Source organism: Rhinoraja longicauda, chromosome 2, assembly GCF_053455715.1.
Source record: "Rhinoraja longicauda isolate Sanriku21f chromosome 2, sRhiLon1.1, whole genome shotgun sequence".
Taxonomy (NCBI): Eukaryota; Metazoa; Chordata; class Chondrichthyes; order Rajiformes; family Arhynchobatidae; genus Rhinoraja; species Rhinoraja longicauda.
The window spans coordinates 51,898,927-51,914,672 of NC_135954.1; the positions used below are offsets into that span (position 1 = coordinate 51,898,927).

Genomic DNA, 15,746 nt, shown 5'->3' on the forward strand with positions numbered 1-15,746 from the left:
AGTTGACAGGGGAAATATTTCATTGGAGCCGGAGGGACAACATTTACACAGAGAGGGTGGGGGGTTTATGGAACGATCTGCCAGGGGAGGTAGTTGAAGCAGGTACTATAACAACATTTAAATTATAGATTTGGAGGTAGTTGGGGCATCTTGGTCAGCAAGGAGAAGTTTGGCTGAAGGGCCTGTCTCCATGCTATAGGACTGGCATTAAGATGGCCATATGGATAGTAAAGGTTTAGAGGAATATGGGCTAAATGTCGTCAAATGGAACAAGCTTAGATGGGGCATCTTGGTCGGCATGGATGAGTTGGGCTGAAGGGCATGTCTCCATGTGCTATAACTCTATAACAACAACCTCTCATTCGACATCAACAACACTAAAGAACAGATTGTTGATATCCGAAAGGAGAAGTCAGTAGACCACGTCAGTTTTGTTGGTGTATTGTGGTGGAGAGTGTTAACACTTTCAAATTCTTGGCTGTTAACATCTTCAATGACCTGTCCTTGGCCGAGCACATAGTGCAATTATGAAGAAGGTTTCTGAAGAAGGGCCATGCCCCAAAACATCACCTATTCATATTCACCGGGGATGCTACCTTGACATCTGAACACTAAGACCCATCTCTTGCGTTAATTTGAAATAGCTTATTATTTTTAATAATGTTTTTGCACTAATGTCTTGTGTTTTATACAGTCTTTTTTCTTTTTTAGAATTTTGTGTGTTATTTTTGTATAATTTGATTTTTGTGTGTTCGAGTCTGTGTGCCTGTGCAAGCAAGATTTTTAATGTACCTCTGTGTGCTTGTGCATATGACAATGAACTTGAACTTACTTGGCAAAGAGGAAGGACGGATGGTAAATAGCAGCGCTGTGCTTTGCAGCAAAAAGGAGGTAGAAGGGTGCCGGTGCAACTTTATCTAAAGTACTAAAAGTACAAAAAGGGGCGTGGCTGTGTTCTGCAGCTGCAGCTCACCGGCAGTCTCTCTGTCTTTTTTTTGTTTTTTGTCTATTGTCATCGTTTAATGTACGTTTTGTTCTATTTTTAACTCTGTGTATGTGGGGGGGTGGTGGGGGGGTTGGGGGAAACCTTTTTTCTAATCTCTTCCTCAACGGAGATGCGACCTTTACCGTGTCGTATCTCCGTTCGCGCTACGGCCTAACATCGTGGAGTCGGTGGCCTCCAGCTGGGATCGACCTTGAAGACTCCGGTCGCAGGGCCTGGACTTACCATCTCGGAGGCTTCGGCCGTGGGCCCTGCAGACCGCAACATCGGGAGTTCGCAGGTCCCTGGCTGGCGACCGGTTTTTGGGAGCTCCAGCCGTAGCAGCTTCGACCGCCCCGAAGCGCGAGGTACGATCGACCCGCTCGCAGGCCCTTCATCGCCCTGCGTGGCCCGGTCGCAGCACTTTCCATCGCCCGGTGGGGGCTCAGGACTTTCATCGGCCTGCTCGGCTCGGCCCTGGGACTTTCCATCGCCCGGTGGGGGCTCAGGACTTTCATCGGCCTGCTCGGCTCGGCCCTGGGACTTTCCATCGCCCGGTGGGGGCTTCAAAAAGTTGGGAGCCTCGATCACCTCGTGGCACCACGGGAGAAGAATGATGAGGAGATAAGACTTTGCCTTCCATCACAGTGAGGGTATGCCTAGAGCAATCACTGTGATGGCTGTTTGTGTAAAAATTGTATCTGTGTGTCCTGTGCTTTTTTGTTGTCTACTGCCGGACCCTGACGTGAGAGGACGCTGGCGTTGTTTATTCGCCGCTTTTCCGTTAGGATAGTTTGTCTGTTTTTATGTTGATTGTTTTTGTAAAGCGCTTTGAGCACCCGATAAGGCGCTATATAAAATAAATGCTTATTATTATTATTATTATTAAAATTGCCCCTGAGTTTGAGGAGCAATCCCAGTTTAAGTTGGAGCTTAGAATAGTGTACCACAGAGAATGAGTGAGGCAAATGTTACTGCATCTTTTAGGGAATAAATGGATTAATGTTGGAAGTGAAACATGATGCCGAGCTATGTGTTATAGCGGTGTTACTCATGAAATGCTAAAAATGCCAATATACTTGGTGAGCCAAACAGCCATCTTCCTGCGCTGTTAACTGGTGCATTTCAACTCTCATTGCTTTTGAATATCTTATATGAAACTCACCTCATTTCCCAAACGTCATTGTTTCCAATTAAGCAACCTGTTGTTAGAAAAGTGCCCATAGTCTAGACCATATGTAAATGCATGATTAAAATGATGTTATTTTAAAGGAAGGATTGTGATGTTTTTTTTCCTATGCTTGGAAATAAATCTGTCACCACAGCCTCAGAGTGTTTGATTTGCACGTATCTCTGCAAAGCAATGCTTTCTATTTTCATGCTTCAGCTCTTGCAAAGTAATACCATAAAAGACCTTTCATGGTACAAGATAATGTTCCCCAAGTTTTACTTTAGTAATTACTAATCATCTAACATATGAACTAAATGCAGAACGAGTCAGTTAGCGAATTTCGTAAAATATAATCGCTCTGATTTCCATGAATATTGGTTTATTTAGGTTGACTTGAAATTTTATCTTAGCAATTAAGGAACAAAGAAGATTAAATGATGACATTTATATATTTTTCTGTCATGGTTCATAATGTGTCCTCTGAAAGCATGTAATTATCCATTTAAACCATTCTCCACAGTGAAAATAAGGGTATGGCAGCCTGGTGATTAAGTTATTGGACTGGTATCTTGAGATTTAGGTTCATCATCTGGAGCTATGATATTTACAATTCAATCTTAAATTAATAAATCTGGAAAAAAGTGTCACTTCCACTGATCTATGAACTGAACATCTTTCATCCTAACTATGTCTGGTATATATGTGAATCCAGACCCTGCAAAATGCCTTAGGAGATGATGTAGCATGCCAGTAGTTTGGGTCTGATTTATGTGGATAATCACATTGGATTGCATTAGAGAGGTGAGTTAACATGAGTTTTTTTTAAATTACAAATGGCTCTGCCCTTGTTCAGTAAGGTTCAGTCTATTTCCTCTCACTGAGGAGTTGGAATCCAGTGATAGCTCATTAAAATTTTCCCAACAATGTCCCTTTCTCTTGAATGAATACAATCATTTTCCCATAAATGGCATTATATATATATATATATATATATATATATATATATATATATATATATTTTAATTCACTATGTTATGGCGAGTCCGAAACTTGTTGGTTGTAGACGAAGTTTATTGCAGCCGCAATACACGAATACAGAGTTAAACAACAAGGTACAGGACAACCAATACAGACTTACTGTCTTCCTTGAAGACTTCGCCGAACTGACTCAAACGGGCGCCAAACGCGCACCTGACATCGCTGGCCAATCAGCGATGTCGTTCCCTGGACCAATCCCCATGGTCGCGTTCCCACGTGACCTCGCTGGCCAATCCGAGGGTTCGACGACCTGGACCATTCTCTATGGTCGCTACATGACCCCCCCCAGAACCCGAGGTGCGGAACCTAGCTGGGAGCCGGATTTCGCGACCATAACGAGTACGGAGAGGGACAGCCTGAACCACAGGAGCCGGAGGTTCCGGACTTGGAGGAACAGCCGGAACGAGAGGTTCTGGAGGAACTACCGGCACGGGGGGTTCTGGAGGAACTGCCGAAACGGGGGGTCCTGGAGGAACTGTCGGAACGGGGGTTTCTGGACTGGGCGGAACTAACGGAGGTCGGCCTCTCCTAGGGGTTTGACCGACCAGGACTGGTTGATCCGGGTCCAAATGGGCAGGTTTGAGCCGGGACACCGAGATGAGTTCACTCTTGCCGCCCATGTCTAAGGTGAAAGTAGCCGTTCCCTTACGTAAAACCCGGAACGGCCCTTGATAGACCTTCTGCAACGGGGCGCGATGGGCATCTTTACGCAGAAAAACAAACTCACAGTCCTTCAGGGAAGACGGTTCATGTACCATGGAACACCCATGACGTGAAGTCGGCACTGGAGCCAGGGAGCCCACCCGTTCCCGGAGAGATGCTAACGCTGATGGGACTGTAGGGAGCAGGGCTGAAGGGTCCGGAAACAGATCTCCGGGTACTCGAAGTGTCGAGCCACATACTAGCTCTGCGGACGACGCACCGAGATCTGGCTTAGGAGCAGTCCTGATGCCCAAAAGAACCCAAGGGAGTTGGTCTACCCAGTCCGGGCCTTCAAGCCTTGCACTGAGGGACGCCTTAAGTTGGCGGTGGAACCTTTCTACGAGTCCATTTGCCTGGGGGTGATATGCAGTTGTGGGTTGTAACTTGGACCCGTACAGTTCCGCCAGCGCGGCCCAGAGGGACGAAGTGAACTGTGGACCTCTGTCAGTTGTAATAACTGCCGGGACCCCGAAACGAGCTACCCAATGAAGGGCCAAAGTCCTAGCACAAGACGCTGACGAGATATCAAACAATGGGAAAGCCTCTGGCCACCGGGTGAACCGATCCACCACCGTGAGGAGGTGGGTGTAGCCCCGGGAGGAAGGCAAAGGCCCGACCAAATCCACGTGGATGTGGAAAAAACGACAAACCGGGACCTCGAAATCCTGTACGGGGGGCTGGACGTGGCGCTGGACTTTAACGGTCTGACAGGGCACGCAGGAACGTGCCCACCCCGCTACCTGTTTCCGCAGGCCATGCCAGACAAACCTCGCTGCTACCAAGGCAGAGGTGGAGCGGATGGACGGGTGCGCCAGCCCATGAATGGCATCGAAAACCCGGCGCTGAAGGGAGGGCGGTACTACCGGCCTGGGACGAGGAAGAGAAACATCGCACCAGACTTTCGTGCCCTCCGACCCACAAGCTACCTGGGCCAACTTCAATCCCGAAGTGGTGGACTGGTAAGCCGAAACGGTATCCGCTAAGAGCTGTGCCTCCGCAAGCTCCTGGGGATCCACTTCGCAGTCCACCGCCGAAATAGGGGGAAAAGCAGGTCTAGACAGGGCGTCAGCCACGGCATTAAGCTTACCCGCGATATGACGGACATCTGTGGTAAATTCGGAGATAGCAGTCAGGTGCCGCTGCTGGCGGGCCGACCATGGGTCAGACAATTTCGAAAAAGCAAATGTTAATGGCTTGTGGTCCGTAAATGCCACAAATGGGCGGCCCTCGAGGAAATACCTGAAATGACGGACAGCTAAATAGAGAGCCAGAAGCTCTCGGTCAAATGCGCTATATTTCAGCTCGGCCGAATTTAGTTGCCGGCTGAAAAACGCTAACGGCTGCCAACGGCCACCGACCTGCTGCTCCAGAACTCCACCCACCGCCACGTCAGAGGCATCAACCGTCAGGGCCGTGGGGGCGGAGGGGCTCGGATGGACCAACATGGTGGCGTCTGCCAAGGCTGCCTTAGCTGCCGTAAAAGCCGACTCTGCGGCCGGGGACTACAACAACTCTACCGGATTCCCTGCAAGGCATTGGAAAAGCGGGCGCAGGACTCGCGCCGCTGCCGGGACGAATCTATGGTAGAAATTAACCATGCCTACGAACTCCTGCAGCCCTTTTACTGTGGTAGGCCTGGGAAAAGCCCGGATAGCTTCCACCTTCTCGGGCAAAGGTGCGGCGCCGGCAGGAGTAATTCTGTGCCCTAGAAAATCGAGGGCAGGCAGGCCGAATTGACATTTGGAGGGTTGGATAATGAGCCCGTGGTCTTGGAGCCGCTGGAACACGGTCCGCAAATGGGCCTGGTGTTCCTGCACTGAGGGGCTGGCTACCAGGATGTCGTCTAAATAAATATACAAAAAGGGTAAACCCCGGCCCACGCGGTCCATCAGTCGCTGGAAAGCCTGTGCCGCGTTCTTTAAACCGAAAGGCATACGCAACCATTCAAACAACCCGAACGGAGTAATAGTTGCAGTTTTTTGTATGTCCTCCGGTCGCACCGGAATCTGATGGTATCCTCGCACCAAATCGATTTTGGAAAACACCACCGCTCCTTCCAGCCCAGATGAAAAGTCCTGTAGGTGCGGTATGGGGTAGCGATCAGCCGTGGTGACAGCATTGAGACGCCGATAATCGCCACATGGCCTCCACCCCCCAGATGCCTTGGAGACCATGTGTAACGGCGAGGCCCACGGGCTGTCAGACTGACGGACAATTCCCATTTCCTCCATCTTCCTGAACTCCGCCCTTGCCACCACCAGTTTGTCTGGCGGTAATCTCCTGGCCCGAGCGAAAACGGGAGGGCCTTCGGTGCGGATGTGATGGACCACACCGTGCTTAGCCGAAGGTGCGTCAAAACGTTGGACGAGCAGCTCTGGGAACTCTGCCAGAATCGCAGCATACGAGTCGGGGGCCGCGACGACGGCCTGGACAGTAGGGCTGGGCGAGGAGGCGATTGTCGGAGCGACGTGCTCATCTTCGGCAAAGGGTCGGAGGTCGTTACCGCGGACATCAGGAACCAGTGAAAAAGCCCAGAGAAAATCTGCGCCCAGGATCGCTTGTTTGACGTCGGCTATGATGAATGGCCATTCGTACGTGCGGAGGCCTAACACAAGGGACATCTTCCGTGTACCGAAAGTGCGAATTGGGCTGCCATTAACCGCGATGAGGGTGGGACCTGTCTTACCCGATCTGGTTTCGAGGTCGGTCGGCGGCACTATGCTGACGATGGCTCCCGTGTCTACCAAAAATTCTGTGTCCGTGAATCGATCATGGACATAGAGGCGCCGGTTCTGGCCAATCGTAACTGCCCCTATGTACGATCGGCCGAGGCATTTCCCGCGAAGGTACAAGGCAAACGACAGTTGCGGGATTCGTTACCCCATCGTAGGTGATAATAGCACCAGCCGCGCTTGTGCGGATCTTTTTGGCGGGCTTTCGGAGAATTGGCGGGAGACGTGGCGCCATCTTGCCGTCGCTGTGGCGTGGTCACTGATGTCGAGACTTTGTTGATTGAACCACTTGCCTTGTTTTTTGCCGCTATGAGCGCGTCCGCTTTCGCTGCATATGCTTCGGGGTCCTTAAAAGAACAATCCGTAAGCAGCAGTCGGACATCCTCGGGAAGTTTCTCGCGGAATGCCTGTTCAAACATCGGGCAATCCGTATGCTCACCGGCTAACATCATCATTTCGGCCATGAGGACGGAAGGCAGTTGGTCTCCAAGACCCGGTAGGTGCAGAAGTTTTGCCGCACCACCATGCTTATTCAACCCGAAGGTTCGTAGTAATACCTTCTTCATGGCCTCGTATTTGTCTTCCGCAGGTGAATTTACGATGAACCGCATCACGCGCTTGGTTGTGTCCGGCGATAGCGCGCTGACGAGGTAGAAGTACTTCGTGGACTCGTCCGACACCTTCTTTATATGGAATTGAGCCTCGGCGTGGATAAACCAAGCTTGCGGTGCGTACGTCCAAAATAACGGAAGATGAACGCCTGCCGCGCTTGACTCCGGTGTGCCCTGCTCAGCCATCGTCAACGAGGCGTCGGGTTCCTGCTCAGTCGGTGATCGTCCAGATCACGTCGGGGTCACCAATATGGCGAGTCCGAAACTTGTTGGTTGTAGACGAAGTTTATTGCAGCCGCAATACACGAATACAGAGTTAAACAACAAGGTACAGGACAACCAATACAAACTTACTGTCTTCCTTGAAGACTTTGCCGAACTGACTCAAACGGGCGCCAAACGCGCACCTGACATCGCTGGCCAATCAGCGATGTCGTTCCCTGGACCAATCCCCATGGTCGCGTTCCCACGTGACCTCGCTGGCCAATCCGAGGGTTCGACGACCTGGACCATTCTCTATGGTCGCTACAATGTTATATATAATTTAATGACATGTTCTGTTTAAAACCAATGGTTGTTCATTGCCCCTGATTGACCAAGCTGTCGTTTACTGAAAATAGGTACTTCATGCTCAAGTTGGGTTTATTATCAAGAAACTACAGATGCTGGTTTAGAAAAAAAGACACAAAGCGTTGGAGTAACTCCGGGGGTCAAGCGCGATCTCTGGAGAATGTGGATAAGCGACGTTTGTTTTGGGGCCATTCTTCAGACGTCTGAAGAAGGGCCCCGACCCGAAACATCGCCTATCCATGTTTTCCAGAGATGCTACCTGACCTGCTGAGTTACTCCAGCACTTTGCATCTAATTTTGAGTTTATTATCATATGCCCAAGTACATGTTGCAACAAAATGGCAATCTGATATTCCCATAGAGAGGTTGATGTTTCTAAAGGTAGGCCCATTGCTTGAAGGAGGTATGACAAGTACAAGTTCACACAGAACAGTATCAGGTTGAAAATATATATTCTGATTGTAGCAGTAGTTTTGTTTTTGCTAAGGTATCAGCAGGCCATAATTTTGAACATTAAGGGAAGGTTTTAGCTCTCGACCGTGTTGGCTCTTGAGGTGAATGATTCATTTTGTCCAAGGTGAGAGACTACAGTCTGTTGAGATTTCAGAGAAACTAAGGCCTTTTCTGCATCAAGAAGAAGGTTAAAAATTGTTTATGAACTTCAGAATTGTGAAGCGTTTCTGTGCAGCAAATTCATTAAAAGATAAAGAATTTCCATTAAGATAAAGAATCGCCATTGAATCAGTACTTGGGAGAACTTAAATGTAAAGTAACCAAAAAAGTAAGTGCCAAGGTTAGAATTTTATTTTACACCGTAAATTGTTAAAACATCCAAACACAGATGGAGTATTAACTTTTCAAAGAAAGATGGGTAAATATTTGAGAACCTTCCATAAAGAGTACGGGAAAATGTTAGTTGAATGATATCTGGAGAACTTGCTTTAATGCAGTGGTGCAAACGTTCTAACTCTGTGAATTGTTTTGATGTTTGTTGATGAAATGTCACCGTAGCTGGTGAGCAAGCATTTCTTGTTTCCACCTCAGAACAAAGTGACCTGCTGGGTCATTTCAGATACCAGTTAAGAGTCAATAACGTTGGTGGATGCAAAGCCAAATTGAGTCAGGATTTTAAATTTCCTTTCCTGAAGGACATTAGTGAACTGGATTCACAACAATCCAGTGTTGATGATCATTCTTCCTGACGCTGGATATTTAATGTACTTTTATTTGATTAATTGCATGTGTTATACTGGAATCCTAACTTGTGTTGTTTGATTAATAATCAAGGTCCCCTAGGTACCATCCAGTAAAGACTTAAATTCCGTGCATGAATATTCTTTGTATTTTTATGCCTGGTGACGTTTGCGTTTAGGAATTGCTTTCTTCCCATATGTTCAAACTTAACATCTAACTTGGAAATGGTGAAAAATGCAAGCTTTTATTAAATTAATTATTGGATAGGATATGGACTTCACTTCATTTATTGTCTATCCTTAACTGTCCTTAAGGAAATAGTGCAGGAAGAAACTACAGATGCTGGTTTATACCAAAGATACACACAAAATGCTGGAGTAACTCAGGTGGCATAGGTGGCATTTTGAGTTGATACCCTTCTTCAGTCTAAAGAAATGTCACCTATTCCTTTTCTCCAGAGATGCTGCCTGACTTGCTGAGTTACTTCAGTATTTTGTGCCTATCTTTAAGGAAGTAGTGTTGAGTACATTTTAGTACAAGTATTGACATTGCCTCTGGGTAATGAATGCTAGTCCTTAGACCAACAAGGGTGAAGGAATAATGATGCATTTGTTCATTGAAATAATGTAAGATGTAGGAAAATCTGTGGGCAGAGGCATTCTGCACAATTGCTGTTCTGGTTCTTTTGGGCATAAAGTTTGCAGGTTTGGGCGATGCTGTGTGAACAGCTAAGTAACTATGTTGTCCCAGCAATTTATACAAGGGTTGGTGTGCACCATTGCTGATTCCACTATAGATTGAGAGGGCTGAGGCAGGACACCAATGAGCAAGGCTGCAGTGTCACAACACAACGCCAGAGTTTGTCTGGACAATGAAGATGAAAATTCCATTCCTTTATTTATTGAAAATAAACTAATTTCTGGGGACACTAATCCTATTCCTATCCTGGGTCACGTCTGGTAATTTATGCACCTTCTGGACTTTTCACATAAATGTAGAGAGATTTCGATCATGTGCAGGCAGATAAGATTGGTTTATCTTGGCATTATATTCAGCACAAACTTTGCTCTGGTGTTGTACTATGATTCTTATCTCTCAGTATTCCAGCCTGTAAACTTAGACCAATTCTGCACTCGGGCAAGGATCCAAGAATTTCTGGTTCAGGATGGCCCTGCTGCTGACTCAATTTCTGGAACCTGGTAGATTCTGGCATCTCTGCGTGGCCCGGCCGCAGCACATTACATCGCCCGGTGGGGGCTCAGGACTCTCATCGCCCTGCGTGGCTCGGCCCTGGGACTTTCCATCGCCCGGTGGGGGCTCGGGACTTTCGTCGGCCTGCTCGGCTCGGCCCTGGGACTTTCCATCGCCCAGGGGTTGGGAGCCTCGATCGCCTCGTGGCGCCACGGGAGAAGAATGAGGAGGAGATAAGACTTTGCCTTCCATCACAGTGAGGGTATGCCTGGAGCAATCACTGTGATGGCTGTTTTGTGTAAAAAATTGTATCTGTGTGTCTTGTGCTTTTTGATGTCTGCTGCCGGACCCTGACGTGAGAGGACGCTGGCGTTGATTATTCGCCGCTTTTCCGTCAGGATAGTTTGTCTGTTTGTTTCTATGTTAATTGTATTTGTAAAGCGCTTTGAGCATGTGATAAGGCGCTATATAAAATAAATATATTATTATTATTATTATTATCTCTAAAACTGTCTGGAAGATGCTAAAATTAGCAGAGCCTTTTGTCGCAACTCACCTGGTGTTTCCAACTTTTGACAAGCCAGGCTTATGGTTGGAATTTAACAGAACGATAAAAATCATTCCATCTACTTTATGATATGTTCTCCTCTTCCACATCCTTTGATTTTGTCAGTGACCAAGTGCTATGCAGATGAAGCAGGCTTGAGGGGCCACTTGGTCAATTTCTATTTCTACTTCTCAGCTTTTGCCCTCTCAGTGGTTCAGATATATTTGTAGCAAAAGCCAGCCAGCCTAAGAATCTAGGCAAACAGGAGGTGCTGCAAACTTTAAACCTGCAATAATAAAATGTTTGTACTCATTGTGATTTCTTTGAGATGATTTCTAATGGCTTAAAAACATATATTTTACTAAGCTCATGTCTAACCAAATAACACTCCCAGTACAAGAGGTCTGCAATTTTGGGGCTAGAGTCACTAATGAAATTTAAGGCAATCATTTGTGTAGAGTAAGATCTGGTTATTTTGAAATTTGAAGCCCTGCAGTGGCAAATAATCTAAAGTAGACACCAATATTTGTACAGAAAATGTGAAAAATGAATTGTTTCCATGAGAGTTCTGCACAGAATGTGAATGGATATGGCAATGACCATCTCAGCATTAAAATAAATGGGAACATCCTGTCCTTGAGAATAAAGAACCATTGACAATAGTTATTGACAATTATTGACAATAGGGAGCCATTGTCATCGTCACACTTACTGTCTGAAGCTGGCTCACTGACATTAAATCTGGTTCAGGAAAAGGAAAACATGAGAGCATAAAAATAGCTGGAGGGTGATTCCGTCACTGGAGCACAGGTTGATTTCTTAAGTTTTTTTTCAGAAGAATAAAAGGGGAAGTTTCCTTCTATTTTTTCTAATAGCTTCTATTAGGGAAGGCTGCTGCCGAAGATCAGCTTTTGTGCACTTAGACTGTATCTGAGTAAGATTTAGCATGATAAATACATAGAAAGATTTTAGAATAGGTCACGGCCCAGATTACTCATTTGCATATGTTGAGCTTCAGTCAAAATAGTCACTCAAGGGGGATTTTTTGTTCTTTTTATATGAATGAGTTAAATGTGCCAAAAGCGTAGGTAGAATTTTTAACCTAGCAATGTTTCATAGTAGACCTGATGTAGAAGATAGTATCGAAGATACTAGTGAAGATGTCCAATACAACTGGCTGATATGGATCCTTCAGTTAACCTTGGCAGAGGTTTCCATACTCAAATAGTGCCAGACTTTCCTGAACTTCTGTGTTTGATGTTCTTCCCCTGCCACAGTACCATCTTGTCTCCCAGTGTCCTTTTGTGGTTGAGGTATGATGAACTATCACTTTTCCTGTGTAGAGTAATTGTGGTCAACCACGCTATCATCTTCCAATACCATCTTTGTCCAGTTTCACCCTTATCTTTCCAGTTACACCAAATGGGTCACCTGCAAAGGGTTCTCTTCTTCCTCTTCCCACATTGATCCCTTTATTGTCTATTCTTCACCCTGTTGTGCTTCTCATTTGTATGCTGACATCATCCAAAAACACACTGTTTCTATGTACACTCAAGAGAAAACAACCTGTAAGTTTGTAGAACCTTTCTTTATAACTAATACATTCTAATATAGGCAACAAACTGATGGACCTCTGCTCTGTTCCTACACCCACCCCTCTCAACATCTTCACCGTCTTCAAATTGTCTCGTTGCTTGTCTGGCATCCAGTGTTGTATGAGTAACACATTTCCTGCAATAAAATATCAGCAAGAATGAAGGCACAAGGAACAGCAGATGCTGCAATGTTACACAACGAGCTGGAGAAGTGTCCCAATCCAAAGATTGGAAAGACTGGGCTTGTATTCACTGGAGTTTAGAATGATGGGAGGGGATCTTATAGAGATATATAAAATTATAAAAGGACCAGACCCAGCTAGATGCAGGAAAAATGTTCCCAATCTTGGGGGAGTCCAGAACCAGGGGACACAGTCTAAGAATAAAGCGGAGGCCATTTAAAACTGAGGTGAGAAGAAACTTTCTCTCCCAGAGAGTTGTGAATTTGTGGAATTCTCTGCCACAGAATGCAGTGGAGGCCAATTCACTGGATGAATTTAAAAGAGAGTTAGAACTCTAGGGGCTAGTGGCATCGAGGGATATGGGGAGAAGGCAGGCACAGGTTACTGATTGTAGATGATCAGCCATGATCACAATGAATGGCGGTGCTGGCTCGAAGGGCCAAATGGCCTCCTCCTGCACCTATTTTCTATGTTTCTATGAAACGTCACCTATTCATATCCTCCAGAGATGTTGCCTGACCCATTGAGTTACTCCAGTACTTTGTGTTCTACATCAACAATCCCGAAGCTGAAATCTTTGGTCCCTTCCAAAAATTAAATTTCACAGTGACCATTCAATGTGCCTGTCCCTGGCTGGGTCTGAGATGGTACCTGTCTATTTGCAAGCATGCTGTCGTATTTGACCCTGTGGTGCGCAACTAATGTGATGTCTGTGCCTGTTTGCATCATTAGAGTAATGCTCAGTTCTCTTCTGACCTGATTAACTGCTGATGACATTGGGCATCGTCCAGCTTAATCCCTCAGTAAACTTAATGTCATCCAAAAGTTCAGGCTGAAGCACACCTGTAGTAACAGGTCAAAATAAGCAACGTTTCATTTCCACCCCACCAATGCACCACAGGAAACACTAACATAGAACATTGCAACACAGGAACAGGCCCTTTGACCCACGAGGTCTGTCCCGATCATGAAGCAAATTTAAACTTCATATCTGCCTGTTTTTATCCCTCCATTCCCTACCTGTTTATGTATTTGTCTAAATGCCTGTTAAGCATTCCTATTGAATCTGCTTCCACCACTTCCCTTGATAGCACATTCCAACCACCTGCCACTTCGGTGTAAAAAAAACCTAGAAGCATAAATCTCCTGTAAACTTTCTCCCTTTCACCTTAAGGCTATCCCTCTAGTATGTGTCATTTCCACCCTAGAAACAAGGCCTTCCTGTAACGTGGCAACCAAAACTGTACACAGTACTCCAAATGTGGCCCAACAAAAATTCTACGTGGCTGACTCTTATACTCAATGCCCTGACCAATGAAAGCATAAAGTTTCATATTAATGTACTCTTTTCATGACAGCAGTGAAATAAGTAAGTCTAATAATTGTTGAAGTGTTGTCAAATACAGTAGTGAGTTTTCTCGCCATTACTCCAGGATAAAAAAAATTCAGATAATGTGTTGTGTTGGAGAAGGGGCAGATGTGAGCAAAGGTAGTGGGAGAGCTCCGCTGCTTACATTCACCAAGTGCTACATTTCATTCATCGAAGTGAGCAGAAGGATGCTGTTATGTCAGAATAATGGCACCTGCAAAAGGGCCATGTTCTTTCAGCACTGAATGCAGTATTGGACCCTCAGGTCTACAAAGAGGGGCTTGAGCCCATGACTTGGGTGTAAGGGGTTATGGGGAGAAGGCAGAAGAATGGGATTGAGAGGGAAAGATAGATCAGCCATGATTGAATGGCAGAGTAGACTTAATGTGCCGAATAGCCTAATTCTGCTCCAATGACGTATGAACTTCTGGTTTGAGGCGCAAATGCCACTTATTACTGAACAGTCATGTAAATGTTGTTAACTGGGAAGCTTGGATATGTAGAAAAAATGATATGATATGTAGAAAATATGATTAAAGTAGCAGATGTACTTATAAAGAAGATGTACTTATGTGAAGCTGTAGTGGTGTCATTTTTAACAGGGACATGATGTGCAGTCCTTATTAAATAGCTGGAGGAAAACATACCAAGAATCTTCTGTTCATTGTTAATGTCACTAATTATGAAGTTTGCAATAACTCTTCTCTCTGTCTGCAGGGTCAAGTGTGGATCAATGGCTTCAACCTGGGTCGTTATTGGCCAGCTAGAGGTCCACAAATCACTCTGTATGTTCCTGCTCATATTCTCAGTACCTCTGCAGTTAACAACATCACAGTGTTGGAGCTGGAAAAGGCTCCTTGCGGAGGAGAGCAAAGTATGGCATGTGCTGTGGAATTTGTGGACACGCCTCTCCTAAATTGTACCAAACCTCAAATCAACATGCATAATAACCTTTTCAGAAAATAATCTTAGCATAATTGAACTAAAAGTTTAATATGTTTCTTCTAATGGGACGGGCCAGTGTGTGGGGAGAAATACTGAAAATTAAGCTTTTTAACAGAAGCTGCTACTTTTTTTGCTTCTTGCTTTGCAAATTCAAGTTGATGGTAAATAATGAGCATTGCAAACACAAGCCATCTCGGCCACATTGGTGAAATAAATAAAGATTTTTTTTAAAGATAAAGAAATGAATTGTAACCACAGGCATAAATCTTTCCCTTTTTGCCCAAAATTGGTGAAGGTACCAAAGAGCGTGTGACGGCCTTTTATGTAATTCCGAGGGGAAAAAAAATCCTGAGAAAGGAAACTTGCTTTGGGGTGATTCCAGACCAGTTATATTGGTTCTTCATCAATAAGACTGTTTTTTGATTTAATACAGTCTTTGGAGAAAATCAGGATGTGCTTAAAACTTGACTGATGATTGTACTGTAAATGGAAAATAAATCAAAATTTGACCTATCGCATGTTTTATGGATAACTATACTGATTCACTTTAATCTTCTCTGTTTGTTGATTTGCTTATTTTGAATGTCCAACTGAAGAATAGATTAATTGTAGATGGCATCTCTTTCCAGAAGCTTCCGTATTTATCACCTGCAATCTTTCTGCGCACAAAAATGTCTGTGAGCAGATTGAAAATGGTGAACGAACTGAAACCTTGAGATAAAACCATCTGATGTGCATTCTCCAGAGAGACAGCAACACAACTTATTGTCTTCCTTTTTCTGCCCCGGGGAACCACTCAGCTATAGCACCAGATTAGTGATATAAAACTATGTAATCATCAAAAAACCCACAAATTGCTGGAGTAACTCAGCGGGTCAGGCAACATCTCCGGAGAACATAGATAGGTGACATTTTGG

At 45.3% G+C, this 15,746-nt stretch overlaps 1 protein-coding gene across 1 annotated transcript in view; it reads left to right on the forward strand.

Moving 5' to 3' along the window:
* glb1 (galactosidase, beta 1) overlaps positions 1–15,343 on the forward strand; it is an 80,161-nt gene extending 64,818 nt beyond the window's left edge. The window contains exon 16 of the mRNA XM_078419245.1: positions 14,602–15,343. Within this exon, the coding sequence (XP_078275371.1) occupies positions 14,602–14,850 (249 nt within the window). The 3' untranslated portion in view covers positions 14,851–15,343. The remainder of the gene's footprint in view (positions 1–14,601) is intronic.
* Positions 15,344–15,746: the final 403 nt, after the last annotated feature.